The sequence below is a fragment of the Neofelis nebulosa genome, chromosome 3, assembly GCF_028018385.1.
Source record: "Neofelis nebulosa isolate mNeoNeb1 chromosome 3, mNeoNeb1.pri, whole genome shotgun sequence".
NCBI lineage: Eukaryota > Metazoa > Chordata > Mammalia > Carnivora > Felidae > Neofelis > Neofelis nebulosa.
The window spans coordinates 98,053,536-98,073,522 of record NC_080784.1 but is presented as its reverse complement, the minus strand read 5'-3'; the positions used below and the strand labels follow the sequence as shown (position 1 = coordinate 98,073,522).

The following is a 19,987-nucleotide window of genomic DNA, read 5'->3' as shown; positions in this document are numbered from 1 at the left end:
CTTTACCTGCTAAAACCCTCTTTGGATCTTGTTGAGTGATGTAGATGTGATAAAGGGTTTAATTGGAGGAAACTTACAAAACGTAGTAGAGTGCAAGCAGTCTCTCAAACTCTTTTTTTATTTTACAGCTTAGACCAGGCATGAATTGTCTTCATGTACCATGGCCAAATGACCTTACTGGCCTCCACTGGCCTCCACTCTATCCTCTCTCTATATATAGGGCAGGGCTGAGAACATCTAAGTGACTATGTAACCGTTATTAGAAAGGGGAAGCTTCAGGAGCCCAAGGGTCGGGGATAGCCTGTTCTTCCTTTGACAAAGCTCAAAAAACTTTGAGCCTCCTTGCTACTAACCTTATAAGTGGGGTTTGGAAATGAACCTCCAGGGCCATCTATCTGTCTTTCATCATGTGTTTCCCATTACCAGAAAAGGAAATGAAAACTTCTTGGCCTGGTATAAAAGGTCTTCTAGTAGCCTGTTCCCATTTCCATATTAGGCCTTTTTGTCGCTGATTCTACACAAATTTTCTCAGTAACTGAATTATTTTCTAATAAATGACTGCTTATTCCAAGTTCTTTGCTCACATTACCTGCTTTAGAATGCTTTACCCCTTCTCTAAATTCTCATTCTTTCCCCATCTTTTCTGTGATACTTTCTGATGATCTCAATTCTTACACCAAATATTATCATTTTTCATATGCTGCTAATATTACTAGTTTTTATGTGTACATTTCTTTCTTTCCATCTAACTTGTAAATTCCTTAAGGGTAGGGAACATAGATTACTTGTAATCTCTTTAATACCCTAGCAGTCTTGTGTATAAATGCTCAACAAATAATGATTAGCGTGTATGCTCTTACAATGTATTTTAATTATAAAATATTCAGAATATTTTTGGGTTCTCTGTGCCTCTTAGATTCTGAATATTGTTATTAAGTATAATGCTAGATTCTTTATTAGAACATCTTTTTTATTCTGTTGTAGTTAAACTCATTTTTTGAGGTTGGTATCAATTATTGTTTGTTGGCTACTCTATTAGCCAGTTTAGTAATTAGATTCCTCCATTCTACTTCAGCAAGAAGTTGAGAACTTTAAGAAGCTAAATCTCATTAGTAAAGAGCAGTTTGAAAACCTAACACCTGAACTTCCTTTTGAGCCAAACCAAGAAGTTCCTGTAGCACCTTCACAGTCCAGGCAAGGTATGTAAATCTGCTTTTGTGTGTAATAGTTTCTGAATAGTATTAAAGCAGTTCTAATTTGTTACAAAAGTTTTCCTTTTTTTTTTAATCTGTGGAAAAAATGTAGGTATTTCATAAAAGACTAGAATTTTAAAACTCAACTTTTGTTTATCCTTTGGTGAATTTCAAAAGATTTTCAAGACTTGAAAGTACACATCATAAATTTGGTAAGACAGCCTTGTAGTAAATGGACAAAGTTGGAATCCCACCTTACTCTTAGTGAACAAGCAGATAATTGCAAGGTGATCTAGGAGTCATCTATTATACCAGTTCCTGCTCAAACTCAGACACTGAAAAGCAGGCAGAATTCGTTTGTTCTTTTTGTGTCTCATTTGGTTTGAGATTATTGGGAATGTTTCTCTTTTAGAAATAAAACTTTTCACTGACTCTCTAATTCCTTAAAATATACTAACATCATTCATTTGTCCTAAAGCCTTAGCTTAGTGTGACCATATAAATACATTTGGGAGATACATAAATTGAATCTGGCATTTTTAGGCAAGTTTAAGTGATTTTGTTATAGTCTTTCATGAAGGCAGGTTAAAGAAAAACTTTTGAGAAGTTTCAAATATATGCCAAAATAGAACAAATTGTATAATGTAATGAAACCCCCATGTACCCATTTGCTACTTAATTTCAAATCCAATTTCATTTCATCTCAGCTCCACTCATCCTCTTTACTTGCACTGGATTATTTTGAAGCAAACTTCTAATAATTATTCATATTTTTTTCATTCCTACATATTTATGTATGTGTCCTTAAAAAGAACCCTCTCTTTTAACACATAAATAGCATATTCCATTATCATCTAAAATTAACATTAATTCCTTAATATCAAATATCTATATTTCCTCATTCATCACTTTAAACAGTATCCATGTAATTTTGAACATTCCAAAGGTTGATATGTCTCTTTTAATCTATAGGTTCATAGTAACTTTTTTTTTCCTTGCAGCTTATTGTTGAAGGAACTGGGTTGTTGTATAGAATTTCTTACATTCTGGATTTTGTTCATTGCATCTCCATGGTTTCATTCAACCTGTTTTCTGGTCCTGAATTTTCTATAATTGTTATTTTGATACAGAGGCTTGATCAGATTGAGGTTTAAAATTTTGCAGGAATATATCATTGGTAATTATTGAATACTTCTATCAGGAGGTGCATAATGTTCGGTTGTCTCTCTTTTTGTGGCCTTAATAGCCATTTATAATCATTGCTTTTATGTCACAGGGGGCTGAAAAATGGTGAGGATCCTGTTTGTATCATTGCTTCTTAAATTTGGTAGATAGGATATTTCCATAAAGAGAAATCCCCTTTCTCTTTATATCTCTATATATCTCTATATTTATCCTGAGATAGAGTTCTTACAGGAAAAAGAATAAATGCTCAATTTTTTCCCTTCTCTATTTTTCAAAATAATGAGCTGGTTCCCTAACATCTTTTCATTGGTCACCAATGAGCTTTGTTTTGTTTTGTTTTTCTTTTTTTAATTTTGTTTTTAAATTATTATTACGACTTCATAAATGCATTTAGATAGGTTTCACTCTATTATAATTATTCTTACTGATACTTTTACCACTTACCGGTTTATTGGCTTTTAGCTCCAAATCCACCTTTTGTTGCTTTCTTCTGTGATAGTGGAGTTGGACCACTAACTTTCTTTGCCAGCTGGCATGATGATAAGTTTTGTCAGTACCTGAGTTGTTACTGAGTTGGTTATTATTTCTAGAGCTTGGAATTTTTTTTTTTTTTAAGAAAAATACATTATAAATCCATGTTGACATTTTCTGTTCAACTTTAGGATTAAAGGTTTTAATTTTAATTTGTTTTAAATTAAATTTGTTTTAATTAAAAGGTTTTGATTTGATTTTGTATTTGTACACTTTTTACTTACGTGAAAAAAAATTGTTCCTAACCACAGTAGCAGAATTATTTATGTATTTGTCTATCCTTTGATAAAACAGTTTTAGAATAATAATATTACTTTACACTTAAAAAATATATACTGAAAAAAATTTAAGTTCTTACAGTATTCCACTAATACTGTATGTATGTGGAATATTTTAAAATAATATTACTTTATACTTTATCCTTAAAAAACTTCATACTTAAAAAAATTTATGTTCTTACAGTATTTCATTAAGTATGTGGAATGTGAACATGTTTCATGAAACATGAAAAAAGGTTAACATAAGTATAAAAATAGTAAAAGAAACATTAAGTGAAATTCATATAGAGGAAAATGAAATAGTCAGTAAATATGAAAAGATGCTCTCAACAATAGCTAAATTATGGAAAGAGCCTAAATGTCCATCAACGGATGAATGGATCAAGAAATTGTGGTTTATATACACAATGGAATACTATGTGGCAATGAGAAAGAATGAAATATGGCCTTTTGTAGCAACTTGGATGGAACTGGAGAGTGTTATGCTAAGTGAAATAAGTCATACAGAGAAGGACAGATTCCATATGTTTTCACTCCTATGTGGATCCTGAGAAACTTAACAGAAAACCATGGGGGAGGAGAAGGAAAAAAAAATGGTTAGAGAGGGAGGGAGCCAAAACATAAGAGACTCCTAAAAACTGAGAACAAGCTGAGGGTTTAGGGGGGGTGGGAGGGAGGGGTGGGTGGGTGATGGGTATTGAGGAGGGCACCTGTTGGGATGAGCACTGGGTGTTGTATGGAAACCAACTTGACAATAAATTTTATATTAAATAAATAATAATAAAATAAAATAAAATAAAGATGCTCTCCTCTTTCCTTTGTTGAAATTTGACAATTAAAACCACAATGATATACCATATTATATGCCAACAGTTTCACTTCAAGAGAAATTCTTGCAGATGTTTACCGAAAGAACATTTATAGTAACATTGTTCATAATAGAAAAAATACAAATGAAAATACCCATTTCTGGTAGATTATAAGATGTGATATATTCATAGAGATGAAAAATATACAGCAGTGGAAAATGAAAGAACTAAGGCTACATGTGACAAAATGGTTAAAATAGAAGATATATAAAATAAACTAGTCACAAAGGAGTTCACTGAATCTAATATCATATAAAATATAAAATTCATGGGTACATGCATAGCACAAAGAATCTATGAATAGCAAGAGGAATTGTTAATACAAAAATTTAATATAGTGGTTTACTCCTGAGAGAAGGGGAGAATCCCATTTGGAAGGTCTGCACATAGGCTTGCCTACATCTGGAGTATGTGTTGATCTGGTTGGTGAGTGTGTGGGTATCACCTCTTGTTTCTTTAAAACTTTGCCTTCCTAGGTTATAAGTGAGTAAACACTTTAAATCTCAGATATTTACACAAAGGTTTTTTTTTTGAATACAGTGTTCTTGGAAAGCTAGAATTTTTCCATACTTAATTTCTTGTTCTCAGTTTATAAATCATCTCTGTTTTAAAATTTATATATACATTCACTGATCTTTATGTGCCATAACTTCCAATTTTAAAGAATAGGAACAAAAAATAAAATTTAGCCAAAATTAAGAAGATAGAATCAATCCAATATTGCTATGATTAAAAAAAAAAGTTGAGTAGATTAACTTTCAGTTTGAAAAATAATTATAGGGCACCTGGGTGGCTCAGTCGGTTGAGCATCCGACTTCAGCTCAGGTCATGATCTCGCGGTTCGTGGGTTCGAGCCCTGCAACAGGCTCTGTGCTGACAGCTCAGAGCCTGGAGCCTGCTCTGGATTCTGTGTCTCCCTCGCTGTCTGCCCCTCCCCCACTCACACTCGGTTTCTCTCTCTCTCTCTCTCTCTCTTTCTCTCTCTCTCTCTCTCAGAAATAAATATTGGGGAAAAATTTTTTTAAAGAAAAATAATTATGGATGGATTTAAAGAAAATTCAGCTTTATCCTGAGTAGAGTATATGGAAAGCTTGAAAGGTTTAAAGGGTGGGAAATGCTGTAAAATAATGATATTAATAAAAGACCTGCTATTGCCACTATAAAATAGAATTTAAGGTATAAGAAAGGTGTTTGTTTTTACTGTCTTCAATAATTATCTTCCTGTTTATCCCATATACCTGATCTAAACAGCCCTCTGCTCCTCATACACTAAATCAGCTTTTGATAGTGCCTCCAGATCTCTCCATGTTAAAGAGGAATCAAATCAATCCTCATCTTATCTAACATCAACATTGGATCAATTATGTTCTGTCTTGAAACACATTCTTCTCCCTAGGCACTATTTACTTAGCTTTCTTTCAACTTCATGGAGTCTTTTTGCTAGTTCTTCCCCATTTCCCCAAGCTTTGGGAGATTTAGGGCTCAGACTTCACATTTCTTTCTTATCCTCAATGACTCCTCAGTATTTAGTCCCACGGTTTTAAATAGCATCAATTATACTAATGAGTGTCAAATTTGTATGTATAGATAAGACCTCTATCCTGTAGTCCATATAAATATCCAACTGTGTAGTCAAGAGTTTCACTTGGATATTTTATAAACATGTCAAATTTCATATGTCCAAAATCCTACCCAGGTCTGAATTTTCAACCCTTTTCCAAGGACTTTTCCCAGATTTCCACATCTTGGTAAAAATATTAACTCCATTTTGTAGTGGTACAGGTAAAAAAAAAAAAATCTTGGTGTCATCCTTGATCTTTCTTATTAAACCTCTGTATCTTATTCATTGGCAGATTCTATCCATTACCCCTTAAAATATATGCAGAACCTAACCACTTTTCACCTTCTCTACTTCTGTCACCTGGTAAAAACTACCATCATTTTCCCATTGGTTAATTTTAATAGCTCCTATCCTGCCACCCTTCTTTCATTCTGACCATGTTACAAGGATCCAGAGTTATCTTTTTTATTTCCTTTTTAACAAATTAAGTATAATTTATATTCAGCAAGTTTCACACTTTGTATGTACAGTTTTGGGAATTTTGACAGGTGCACACAGTTAAGTAGATGCTACCTACTTGAAGCACAATTCCATTACACTCCACAGATTCTCCCATGCCTCTTTGTAGTCAACCCCATGCCTAGCTTTTTTGGCAGCCTATTTTCTAGTTTCTACCCCTAGATTTGAGCTTTTACCAGAATATATATAAATAAAATCATATAGAATATAGCCTTTTGAGTCTGGCATCTTTCATTTAGCATAATGCATTTGAAATTCATATTTTTGCGTGCTGTTCCTTTTTATTAGTAAGTAGTATTCTGTTTCATTGGATGTAAGCAGTTAGTTGAAGGACACGTAGGTTGTTTTTTAATTTTTGGTGATTATGAATAAAGCTGATATCCATATTTGCTTACAAATTTTTATGTGAATGTAAGTTTTCATTTCACCTGGGTAAATACTTAGGAGTGGGATTGCTGGGTTTTATGGTAAGTGTATGTTTAAGAAATGCCTGTTTTCCAAAGTGGCTCTGTCATTTTGTACTCCTACCAACAATCCATGATGGTTCCAGTTGCTCCACATCCTCATTAGCACTTGGTATTGTTAATTTGTTGTTGTTATTGTTGTTGTTGTTTTAATTTGTCATTCCTATAGATATGTAGTAGTATCTCATTGTGACTAACAGTGTTGAGCATCTTTTCATGTACTAATTTGCCATCAGTATATATGTGAAGTATGTACTCAAATTTTTTGATGTTTCTTGAGTTGCTTTTTTATTTTTTAATTTATGTTTTTAATTTTTTATTGGACTATACATTCAGTTGTTTTCTTATAGAGCTTTGGGAGTTCTCTAGTCTGGATCCAAGTCCCTTTTTACAAGTACATATGTAATTTGCACACATCTCCCAATTTGGGGCTTATCTTTTCATTTTTTTAGGAGTGCCTTTTGAAAAGCAGTTGTTCTTATTTTTAATGATGCGCAGTTTTTCATTTTTTTAATTATATGAATGTGCTTTTGGTGTCTGTGTAAGAATTCTTTGTCTAAATTTGTCTAAAGTCACAAGATTTTTATGTTTGAAGCTTTATATTTTTAGTTTTTATATAATTCAGATGTCTATTCATTTTTGACTTTTGATTTTTTTTTTCTTTTTGGCGTATGATGTAAGTATGGATATGGATACCAAACAATTTCAGCACCATTTGTTGGAAAATCTATTCTTTCTCTATTGAATTGCTTTTTCATTTTTGTCAAAAGCTAATTAACTATATGTATATAGATCTAATTTGGGAGTCTGTCTTCTGTTCATCTTATCTCTACATTTATCTTTGCCACCAGCACAACTTGATAACTGTACTCTTAAAATCAGGATATGTCTTATAACTTTTTTTTTTTTAATTTTTATTTTTCAACGTTTTTTATTTATTTTTGGGACAGAGAGAGACAGAGCATGAACGGGGGAGGGGCAGAGAGAGAGGGAGACACAGAATCGGAAACAGGCTCCAGGCTCCGAGCCATCAGCCCAGAGCCTGACGCGGGGCTCGAACTCATGGACCGCGAGATTGTGACCTGGCTGAAGTCGGACGCTTAACCGACTGCGCCACCCAGGCGCCCCAATGTCTTATAACTTTTTAAGAAATTGTTTTGGGTAGTCTAGTTTCTTTGCTTTTTCATATAAATTATGGAGATAGCTTATTGGTTTCTGTAAAAAATTGCTGCTGGTATTTTGATTGGAACCACATTGAATCTACAGATTAGTCTGAGAAGAGCTAATGTTTTAATAATATTGAATCTTCTAATCCATGAATATGGTATGCTTCTCCACTTAAGTATTTTTTGTTCTTCACTGTTTTGTGGTTTTGGGTGTATTTTGTGCATATTTTGTTAGCCATATCCTTAAGTATTTTATGGTTTGGTCCTATTGTAAATGGTGCTTTACAATCTTAACGTTCCAATTGTTTATTGCTATTATATAGAAATATGATTGATTTTTGTGTATTATCCTTTGTGATGTTAATTTTATGTGTCAGTTGGATCAGAGGATGCCCAAATATTTGGTTAAATATTTCTGGGTTTATCAGTGAGGTGCTATTTCTGGATGAGATTAGTATTTGAATTGGCTTAGTAAAGTAAATTGCCTTCTCCAATGTGAGTAAGCATTATCCAATCCATTGAGGGCCTGAATAGAAGAAAAAGGGGGGAAAGAGGAATTCACCCCCCCCACCTTTTTTTTTAAGTTTAAATTTTACTTCTGGTATGTTAACATACAGTGTTCTATTAGTTTCAATTGTACAATATAGTGGTTCAACAATTCTATGCATTCCTCAGTTCTCATCATGATAAGTGTACTGTTTAATCCCCATCACCTGTTCCACCCATAACACCAAGACACATTTTGAAGGAAAGCATTATGGCTTTCTAATTTATCTAAAATCTAGAACTATAGATGGTTTCCTTACTGGATTGGATCAGTTGATATATGATCTAGACATTTTTCTAAACTCTTTGACTGTAATTCTGTTTGCTGATTCCAGTGCTTTAGAAAACATTTTTCAATTAACATTACTGCCCTACCCACCATGTTTTTCGGTTGACATAAATTATTTCTTTTAAACTTCAAGATACACTGACTAGCATTTTCTTTTTTTTTAATTTACATCCAGGTTAGTTAGCAGCAATAATGATTTCGGGAGTAGATTCCAGTGATTCATCCCCTATAACACCCAGTGTTCATTCCAACAAGTGTCCTCCTTAATGCCCCTTGCCCATTTAGCCCATCCCCCCACTCAAAACCCCTCCAACAACCCTCAGTTCTCTGTATTTAAGAGTCTGTTATGTTTTGTCCCCCTCTCTGTTTTTATATTAGTTTTGCTTCCCTTCCCTTATGTTCATCTGTTTTTTATTTTAAATTCCACATATGAGTGAAGTCATATGATATTTGTCTTTCTCTAATTTCACTTAGCATAATACCCTCTAGTTCCATCCACATTGTTTTCAATGGGTTTCTTTGTGCTATAGTCATATTATTATCTTCACTCATTGAAAACCGCATCAAAGTTATATATTTTTTACTTTTAACTATCAAGTATGTTTTAAAGAATTTGAAAGAATATGTATATCAAGATTCTTACCGTTCTCTTTGCTCTTCTTCTGTGATGTTCCAGGTTTCCTTCTTAGGTCATTTCCTTGTGTCAGAAATACTTTCTTGGGCACCTGGGTGGCTCAGTCAGTTAAGTATCTGACATTGTCTCAGGTCATGACCTCACAATTCGTGAGTTCAAATCCCACATCCTGTGAGCACAAGTCCCACCTCGGGTGAGCTCAAGCCCCACTTTGAGTGAACATGAGCCCCACTTCGGGTGAGCCCTGCTTCTCTCTCTCTCTCTCCCTCCCCCCTCCTCTCTTTCCTCTCTCTGCCCCTTGTGGGATTCTCTCTCCCTTTCTGCTCCTTACTCACCTGTGCCCTCTCTCCTTAGTCCTCCCTGAAGTCCTCCTCCCTGAAGAGGACTTCAGCCTACTCCTTTGTGTTTTCGGTCTTCTTTGATAAACTTTTAGCAGAAATTGTATGACAGACAGTCACAGTTGGGGTTCCCTGAAGAGCAGATAGCCTGGTCTTTTGTTTAGCATAAAATTAACCCATTTGTGTATTATTTCATGAGTTCAGATGACTTTGTATAGTTATACAGTAGCACCACAATTCAGTTTTAGAACAGTTCCATCACACTAGAAAGTTCCCTCATGATCATTTGCAGTCAGTTTCAACACTCAACTTCAGTCTGAGGTAACCAGTGATCTGCTTTTTATCTGTATGTTTTTGTACTTCCTAGAAATTTCATATAAATTGAACTATATGACATATAGTCATGTGTCTGGCTTTTTCAACTAATACAATATATTTGAGGTTAACCCATGTTGTTGCTTATATTGGTACTTTGTTTCTTTTTATTAAGTCATATTTTATAGTATGGACTTACTACATTTTGCTTATCCATTCGACAGTTGATGTTTTTATTTTTTCCAGATATTGCTGTGATGAAAAATGCTACTTTGAACATTCTTGTACAAGGATGTCCCATTATTTTGATTAAGAAGTTAAATATCCAGATGATATTCATATAGCATCCTAGGCTTGTAGTTGATAAAAAGCCAACTTTAATATATTCTTACTCCACAATTAGTTATATTTCTAGTAATAAAATTTTTATATCCACTATAAATATTTTATGTACTTGTAGTTATCTTAACCATATTTTGATAATTTTATCTCAAAATATTATAAATTGGTATCTGCTATAAAAATTTTATAAAATTGTTCTTTTGAGATAACAAAATATTCGTCTTTGTCTTCACAAAATTGATATATCTGCTCTTATTGGTGGGTAAAATTTACATGTAATTAAATTTGGAATAAAATAAACATAAAACTGAAATGAAACTTAATTTTTAATATGGAAATGTTCAGATAAAATAAAAAATAGAGCTGTTTAATGAATCCCTGTGTAATTATCCTGCCTAATTTCAACAATTGTTAATAGTTTGACATTCCTTTTTCATCTGTATGTTCCCCAGCTGTTTCTGGCATTTCATGTTGAATCTCATTTCATTCAAATTAATATCTTCTGTAAATACGCTATTCTACATCACAAACATATATGTATGTATATATATAAATTTTCATGATACCATTATTTCACATAAATTGGCAGTAATTCTTTAATATCATCTGCTACACAGTTTATGTTTGGTTTTCCCTGATATCTGATATATATCTTTTTCAAACTGGTTGTTTGAATCAGGACCAAAAAAAGTACATAATTGCATTTGAGCGATAGGACAATTAAGTTACTCTTAATCTTTTTTTTTTTTAAAGTTTATTTATTATTGACAGAGACAGAGCATGAGCAGGGGAGGGGCAGAGAGAGGGGGAGACACAGAATCCAAAGCAGGCTCCAGGCTCTGAGCTGTCAGCACAGAGCCTGTTGCAGGACTCGAACTTGCAGACTGCGAGATCATGACCTGAGCCAAAGTCGGAGGCTTAACCGACTGAGCCACCCAGGCGCCCCAAGTTTCTCCTAATCTATAAGCATTCCTCTTCTCTTGTTTTTCCATACCAATGACTTATTGAAGAAACTGGTTAATTTGTCATAAGATTTCTTATAATCCAGATTTACCTGATTATGTCTTGGTATCAGTCAGTACATTCCTTATTGTTTCTATTCCTTATGAACTAGTATTTAGATGTAGAAGATTTAGTATATTCGCATTTTTATTTCTGTGGTGACAAGACTGTTTCTTAGAGGAGCTATTTACTTCCAATTACATCATATTGTCTTTTAGGCTGTCTTTTACTGCTGCTGTGATTGATTATTGGGTTTAGATGTTATTGGCCTTGTCCATTCATCATAAAGTTTCTCTTGAACATTTTTTTCTAAAGACTTTTTTTTAGAACACTTTTAGGGTCACAGTAAAATTAAGAGTAAGATACAGAGATTTCTCATTTACTCCCTGTCCCCAGCTTACATAACCATCACCAGTCTGGGGAAGGATGCTGCTTCCTCACAGCTGCATACCACATCAGAGTGGTACCTTTGTTACAATTGTACCTACAGTTGAACCTACACCAACACATCATAATTACCCGTTACATTAGGTTTCACTCTTTGTGTTGTACGTTCTGTGGGTTTTAACACACGTATAATGACATGTATCCATCACTATAGTATCCTACAGAGTAAAAATCCTCTGTGTTTTACTTATTCACGCTTCCCCCACCATATCTCCAACCTCTGGTAACCATTGATCTTTCAACTGTCTCCATAGTTTTCAAATTTTGAATAGTTGGAATCCTATAGTATATAGGCTTTTCACATTGGCTTCTCTCACTTAATAATATGCATTTAAATTTCCTCCATGTCTTTTCTTGACTTGATAGCTCATATGTTTTTAGCACTGCATAATATTCCATTATTTGGATATACCATAGTTTATCCCTTCATCTACTGAAGGACATCTTCATTAGTTTCAAGTTTTGGCAATTATGAGTAAAGCTACAATAAACATCCGTGTGCAAGTTTTTGTGTGGACATAAATTTTCAGTTCCTTTGAGTATATACCAAGGAGAGTGATTGCTAGATCATATGGGAAGAATATGTTTACTTTTGTATGAAGCTACCAAACTGTCTTCCTGAGTGTCTGTATCATTTTGTATTCCCACCACCAATGAATAAGAGATCCTGTTGCTCCATATCCTTGCTAGCATTTGGTGTTGTCAGTGTTCTGGACTTTGGCCATTCTCATGGGTTGTCATGGTATTTGATTTCCATTTACATTTCCCTGATGACATGATGTGTAATATCTTTACCTGTGCTTATTTGCCATATATATCTTCATTAATGTATCTGTTCATATTTTTTAATTGGTTTGTTTGTTTTCTTATTTTTGAGTTTTAAGAGTTCTTTATATACTTTGGATAACGGTCCTTTATTAGATGTGTCTTTTGCAAATATTTTCTTCTGATCTGTGACTTGTCTTCTCATTATCTTGACAGTGTCATTTGGAGGGCAGATGTTTTTTTCACTTCAGTGATGTCTAGCTTATCAGTTCTTCCTTTCAGGGATCATGTCTTTGGTGCTGAATCTCCCTTCAACATTTTACAAAATGGTTTTAAGAGTCATTGATGAATATTCCCTACATCCTCTATTTCATTAGAGTTACAAATAGTCATCTAGTTCTCTCATTCCTGTGTTCCATACCTAGAATTCTATAAAGAAGAATATTCTTTTATCAACTCTTTGAATACTTTGAAATTCAATTTTTCCAGGAAAGAAAGGATAAATGCTTGTTTCTTTCTTTGCATTTAGTTAGTTTTTAGAATAATGAGTTTGGTGCCCTAGCAACCTGCAAATGTGATTAAATGTTAAGGCACCATTTTGAACTTGTAGAACTTATTTATTTGAAATGTTTAGTCAGTTTCAATCATTGTTTTTAGTGGTCAAAGTACTTCATTTTTGACTGGTGGGGCCACTGAAATTTGCTGCTCTGTCCTTATGACCTATTCTAGTTTTTTTCTTTTTTAATTTCATTGCTTTCTGACTCAAGATTTCCCAGGCTCATATTATACTTTATGCTACAGACTCTATTCCTTGTAGAGGACCAGATCAGTGGGAAATGGAAATGGAATTTGGAGACCATAATCTGGATGCTAGGAAGCTTACTGTTAATGTTCCTAGATCTTTTTAAAATATTTCTTTTACAGAGGTGCTGGATTTAACATATTTTTCAGTGTATAATCATAGTTTTATCCTTGAGATTGCATTATCTTTTTGGTCTAAGGAAAATCTGTATTAACACAATTCAGTTAAATTTATTGGTCATTTGCTGGGTATATATTTTTTTCCTAGCACTGTTTTAGGCACTGGTATACAAATATTAGATTATGGACCTTGCTTTTAGGAACGCACTGGGACTTGTTCTTAGCATCTGATCAGATAATATATAAGAAAATAAATTTTAATTTAATAAATCGAACAATAAATGGATAAAATGTAAAGGTGGCACCAAAAAAAAAAAGAGAATTATTTTTATTGGCAGAAATTCAAGAAGTGCTATAGATTCCTAGGGAAAGTAACATCTGTGCTGGGTATTAAAGGAAGGATATGCATTCAATTTGGTGTAAAAAGATAAGGGAAAGGGACTTTCAGACAGAGGAAAAAGCATATGAAAAGGTGAGAAGCAAGAAAATAGAAACAAGTAGGTTCCTATCTGGGGCACTAAAATTGAAGTGGAGAAAGACAATAGATAAGTCAAAATCAGTCAAGTCTCATATGCCATGATAAAGAGACTAGACTTCTCCCAGAGGCAAAAGGGAAACACTGAGGATTTTAAGTAGAGACATGAAATGACCTAATTTGCCCCCCCCCCCCGCCGAATATCATTATTATATCATTATATCATTCTGATAACAGATTGGGAGAAGAAATGGGGAAATTAGGTAATAGAGTGGTTAAGTTCACTTTTGAGTTTACAACCTTGTTTCTAGAATAGTGCTTGGCATATAGCAGGTACTTGGTAATATTTGTTGAATGATAAACAAAAATCCATTGTATGAATCAAAAGAAGTTGGTAAGTCTGAAGAAAAACCATACAGAAACAGTCTACATTCTACTTGCTTACTATTAGTATCTTACCATAATATTTCCACAAACTAATAAGTAAAACAACCCAATAGAAATATAGTCTGAGGATATGGTTGTAAACTCATGATAGGGGAAATGTGAATGATGACTATATATATGAAAATATGCTCAACCTCACCAGTAATAAACATAGAGGAAGAGGGGAAAAATAGGGAAGCAAACCATAAGAAACTCTTAACTATAGAGAACAAACTAAGGGTTGATGGAAGGAGGTGGGTGAGGGATTGGCTAAATGCATGATGGAATATTAAGGAGTACAACTTGTGATGAGCACTGGATGTTATATGGAAGTGAATCACTAAATTCTACATCTGTAACCAATATTACCATATATGTTAACTAACTAGATTTTAAATAAAAACTTGAAATTAAACACACACACACACACACACACACACACACACACACACACACAAACCCCCCCCCACACACACACAAAACCCCAAATATAAATACCATTCAAATATCATGAGATGGAAAAATATTTAAACGTCTAAACAAAACCAGTCTTGACGAGTATATTAAATTGCTGAGACTTTTTCATGCTACTGGTGGGAGTATAAATTGGTGAAACCATTATAGAAAGCACTTTGGCAATCAGTACTTAGTAAATCAGAAGATGCATGTGCCAGGATGCCTGGGTGGCTTAGTCAGTTAAGCCTCCTAGTCTTTTTTTTTTTTTTTCTTAATATGAAATTTATTGTCAAATTGGTTTCCGTACAACACCCAGTGCTCATCCCAACAGGTGCCCATCACCCACTTTCCCCTCCCTCCACCCCCTCAATGCCCATCACCCACTTTCCCCTCCCTCCACCCCCAATCACCCCTCAGTTTATTCTCAGTTTTTAAGTCTCTTATGGTTTGGCTCCCTCCCTTTTTTTTCCTTCCCCTCCCCCATGGTCTTCTGTTAAGTTTCTCAGGATCCACATAAGAGTGAAAACATATGGTATCTGTCTTTCTCTGTATGACTTATTTCACTTAGGATAACACTCTCCAGTTCCATCCACATTGCTACAAAAGGCCATATTTCATTCTTTCTCATTGCCAAGTAGTATTCCATTGAGTATATAAACCACAATTTCTTTATCAATTCATCAGTTGATGGACATTTAGGCTCTTTCCATAATTTGGCTATTGTTGAAAGTGCTGCTGTAAACATTGGGGTACAAGTGCCCCTAAGCCTCCTACTCTTGATTTTGGCTCAGGTCATGATCTCACAGTTCATGAGACTGAGCCCCACCTCGGGCTCCATGCTGATGGCATGGAGCTTGCTTGGGATTCTGTCTGTCCCTCTCTCTTTCTCTGTCCTTCCCTCCCTTTCTCTCTCTCTCTTTCTCTCTCTCTCTCTCTCTCCCTGTCTCTCTCTCTCTTTCTCTTCCTCCCTCCCTCCTTCCATCTCTCTCTCTCTCTCTCAAAATAAAGATGCATGTGCTGTTTTAGTAAACATTTCTTTTTTACATATAAACCCTAGAGACATGCTCACACCTATACAGAGAGAAATATTTAACAATGTTCTCTGTAGCATCGTTGATTATACCAAAAATCTGGAAATAACATAAATATGCATCCTCAGGAGAAGGTATAAATTTTGATATATTTGTATAACAGCATAATATTCTGCAGTGAAAATGAATAAACCAAAGCTATATGAGTAGAACTTGAATAATCAAGTATCAAACAAGATATGACTGCAAAAACTTGCAAAATGGTACATATAGTATGATGTCACTTATGTAAAGCTAATTATGCAAATAATGGTATTACAAATATGTATATAATTATAGATAAAAGTACCAAATTCGAGAGTCTGGTTGTCTCTGATGAGCAAAAGCAAAATGGGATTGGGGAAGGTTATACAGTGGGCTTCTGCTTACTTTTCTTTTTAAAAAAGTCAAACAGATATAGCAAAATTAAAACTTGGTAAGGCTAGGTGATGTACAGACAAGTGTTTATTTTTTATTCTTATATATTTGAAATGTTTCTGAGGAAAAAATCTTTTGAGAGTAGAAAATTTCAGAATTACCCTTGCTCTCAAGTAAAATATTTTCTTATCATCTAAGTAACTTTTAACAAGATTTTTATTTTGCAGATTTGAGTGATGAATTAGCTCAGAAGCTGTTTGATGTTTCAGAAATATCTTCAGCAACAATGGCCCTTTCATTACCCACAGCAGTTCCAGAATCTCCTAGAGTTTATCCTGCAAGGTCACCTAAAACACCTCGAACACCCAGGTTACAAGATCCAAACAAAACACCAAGATTTTATCCTGTTGTTAAAGAACCAAAAGCTATTGATGTAAAGGTACACAAAACAACCAGGAATATAAAGCCTGCATTTTGTATCCTTTAACATTACAAAATGAGATGTTTTAGTTTCTATCACATTTTTTAAAATATATGATTTAGGTTGTAAAAATTCATTTAAAAATGATATTTCACCATAGTGATTGATGTTTTCTCAGGTTAAGGAATAACTTCTTTCCAATTTGGTGGTGTAATTAAAGTTGATCAGAAGGTATAATGAAGAATCATACTAAGTTGTATTTCCTTTAATCCTTGTGTTGAAACTAGGCAAAAGACCTTTTAAGTTTTGTAACTTGTATGTGAGATGTTTGAGTTTTGTGACTTCATGTGATTTCATAATGTGTCATCCACAGTATGAAAATGTTTGAGCTAGTTTATAGTCAGAGGGTGTTAATTTACTTGTGAAGTTCACACTACTCAATCATTGCAATGTTTGACTTCTTTTTCTTTAGAGTCCAAGAAAGAGAAAAACAAGGCATAGTACAAATCCCCCTCTAGAGTGTCATGTTGGTTGGGTAATGGATTCCAGAGATCATGGACCAAGAACATCCTCTGTCAGGTACTATATTTGTCAAACATTGCTTTGTTTTTTATTTTAAGTTTATGAAAACAGTTACTAATTAGACCTTTGGAATATATAAAAGTTAATATGTTAGCAAATTAGAGAACATTGAAAATAGTTTTTAAAAAGAAGCCAAAGGAGGGGGAATTAAGTGGGATAATTTTCCAGTAAGTACGGTAAGGAAAAATTGAGTAGGACAGTTACTTTTTTTCCATTTAAACTGGTTTCCATAAATGTATACTCCTAGATAAACATATATTTAGGTTTATGAAAGATTCCAGATTCTCAGTGGCCTAGTAGGTTCTTAGTGAATTAATATGCTGACCTATCTACTCAAACTATATTAAGAATATGGAAATAAAACACACTATTATTTTGAAATTTTTCCTTTTTGAAGGAAATAGATTAGCTGATTGTTAGTAGTAAGTGGTTTTTCTTTTAGCTTTAATTTTTTAAAAAGACTATTATTTACTTCAAAAGAGATAACAGAGTAAACCTTTTATAGTGCCAGTTGTGCAACATAATAAGGCATGTTTTGTCCTGTAGAGTGGATGCAGAGGTGATTTACTGCTAAGTGCTTTGTGTTTCTTGTACACCCATTTTGTGTTTAAATAGTTGTTTTCAGAATAATTATCTGACTGAATTGCTAAATGAAAACTTAGCTTTAGGAAAACTTGTTTTGACTGGTTACTAGAAAGAAAGGATTAAATAGTTTCATTCAAAGAAAATCTGAAAATACTCACCTTTCTCATAATCTGAAAATATCCACCTTTGTCTTTCCAGTGATATTTAGTTGGTACTTCTACATTTTGTTTTCATTAGATATATTGTCCTTAAAAGATAAAATGTATATGTGTTTTTTGCACTCCTATCATGTACTTAGGGTTATTTTTGTGTTTTCAGCGATTTTGAGGGTTTTTTTTTTTCCAGGGTATTTTTTTTATTGGAGCAGTATATTTAGAGATCAACAGATAATGGTAAAAGATGTTTAATCAATAACATTTAGTTTAGTTAGAACATTTAATGGAAGATTTAGTTAGGAATGTGTTTCTTACAGTCCATTTTTATTACATTATATCTTTTGTTATTAATAATTCATCTATATATTGATTTATTCATTCCCAGGCACCACTCGACGTTCTCCCACAAATAAAATGTATCAGGAAAGCAGGGACTTAACAATGTGTTGGGCACTTTTCTAGGCACTGAGTATACAGCAGGGAACAAGATAAATACAGTCCCTACCTTTCTGGAGCTTAATTCAGGGATTGACAGACAAATATTTACAATAATGAGTGTGAATTTTTTTCAACTGACCTATTTTTTAGAGTAGTTTTAGGTTCACAGCAAAAATTGAGTAGAAGATACTGAGAGTTCCCTTATACTTCCCGCACTCCCCGCCTCCTACACTGTAGCCTCACCTGCTATGAGCATTCATATCTTTAGATCATCTACATTAATGTAATTATGGATGTGGTTAGATTTAAATCTACCATCTTATATTCTATTTGTCTTATCTGTTCTTTTTCCTTCTATCTTTTGGATCAGTTGAGTTTTAACAATAATTCTATTTTATCTCTACCATTAGCTTTTTATTTATATCTCTTATTTTTTACTGGTCATCTGTAGTTCATAATATACATTTTAACCTAGTCTACTTTCAAATAATATTATACCACTACATGTATAGCATAAGAATCTCAGTACCATAAAGTTCCATTTCCTCTCATCCTTTGTTATGCCTTGTTATTGCTTTTCTTTAGGCAGTATCTTTTAAACAAGTAACATGAGAAATTTTTGAAATATTTGCTCTCATTTTTACCCTTTGTAATTCTCTTCATTTCTTAAACATTTCTTGTTGTACAGGTCTATGAGCAATGAATTCTGTCAATTTTTGATTATTAGGAAAAGTTTTTTTTTTTCTATTTTGAAAGATACTCTTATTGAGTATAAAATTCTTTGATGGATCTAGGTATGGATATGGATATATGTATATAAATGTGTGTGACATACAAAGTATTTATCCTCCTTGTGGTTCTCTGAAATAGTGGATTTATTGTTTGTTGTCTTTTGTTTGGTTAGGAAAATTTTCATCTCTTACCTCTTCAAATATTTTTTGCCTTGTGTTCTTGTTGTTTGTTCCCCTTCTGGGATTCCAATTACATGTACATTAGACCATTTACTAGTGTCTCACAGCTCTTAGTTGATCTGATCTGTTATTCTACTCTTTTTCTCTTTATAATTCGTGTTGGATAATTTTGATTGACCTGTGTTCAAGTTTACTAATCCTTTCTTCATCTGTGTCCAGTCTCTGGATAAACTCATCATGGGAATTCTGTTTCTGATATTGTGCTTCGTATATTTTACATTACCATTTGATATCTTAATAATAGTTTTCTTGCTGAAATTCTATCACGCATGTTTTCCTTTTCCATGAAATCCTTCAATATATTAATCTAATCATAGTTATTATTTTTTTAAGTGTTTATTTTTGAGTGAGAGAGAGAGCGTGCGCATGAGTGGGGGGAGGGGCAGAGAGAGAGGAAGACAAAGGATCTGAAGTAGGCTCTGCACTGACAGCAGAGAACCCAAAGTGGGGCTCAAACTCACCAACCATGAAGTCATGACCTGTGTCAAAGTTGATGCTTAACTGACTGAGCTACCCAGGTGTCCCTGACCATAGTTATTTTAAAGTTCATTGTGTGATCATGCCAGCAGTCATCTGTAAGTCTCATTCTGTTTGATTTTCTTGTTGTGTCTGTCTCATAAATTTTGATTGAATTCTAGGTTATTGTTGCTTCATTATTGGTGTGT

At 33.7% G+C, this 19,987-nt stretch overlaps 1 protein-coding gene across 15 annotated transcripts in view; it reads left to right on the top strand.

Annotated features, from left to right (window-relative positions):
- LARP1B (La ribonucleoprotein 1B) overlaps positions 1–19,987 on the top strand; it is a 137,158-nt gene that overhangs the window by 92,186 nt on the left and 24,985 nt on the right. For 9 of the 15 annotated variants that reach the window (XR_009259317.1, XR_009259316.1, XR_009259315.1 and 6 more), the window contains 3 exons: positions 1,076–1,199; positions 16,398–16,609; positions 17,064–17,170. Coding sequence is in view for 11 of the 15 variants with exons in the window: in XM_058721409.1 (XP_058577392.1) it covers positions 1,076–1,199; positions 16,398–16,609; positions 17,064–17,170 (443 nt within the window). In the remaining 4 variants the exon portion in view is untranslated. Of the gene's footprint in view, positions 1–1,075; positions 1,200–16,397; positions 16,610–17,063; positions 17,171–19,987 lie in introns of those variants that run through there. The other 6 variants (XM_058721404.1, XM_058721406.1, XM_058721405.1 and 3 more) reach the window with 5 other exon arrangements.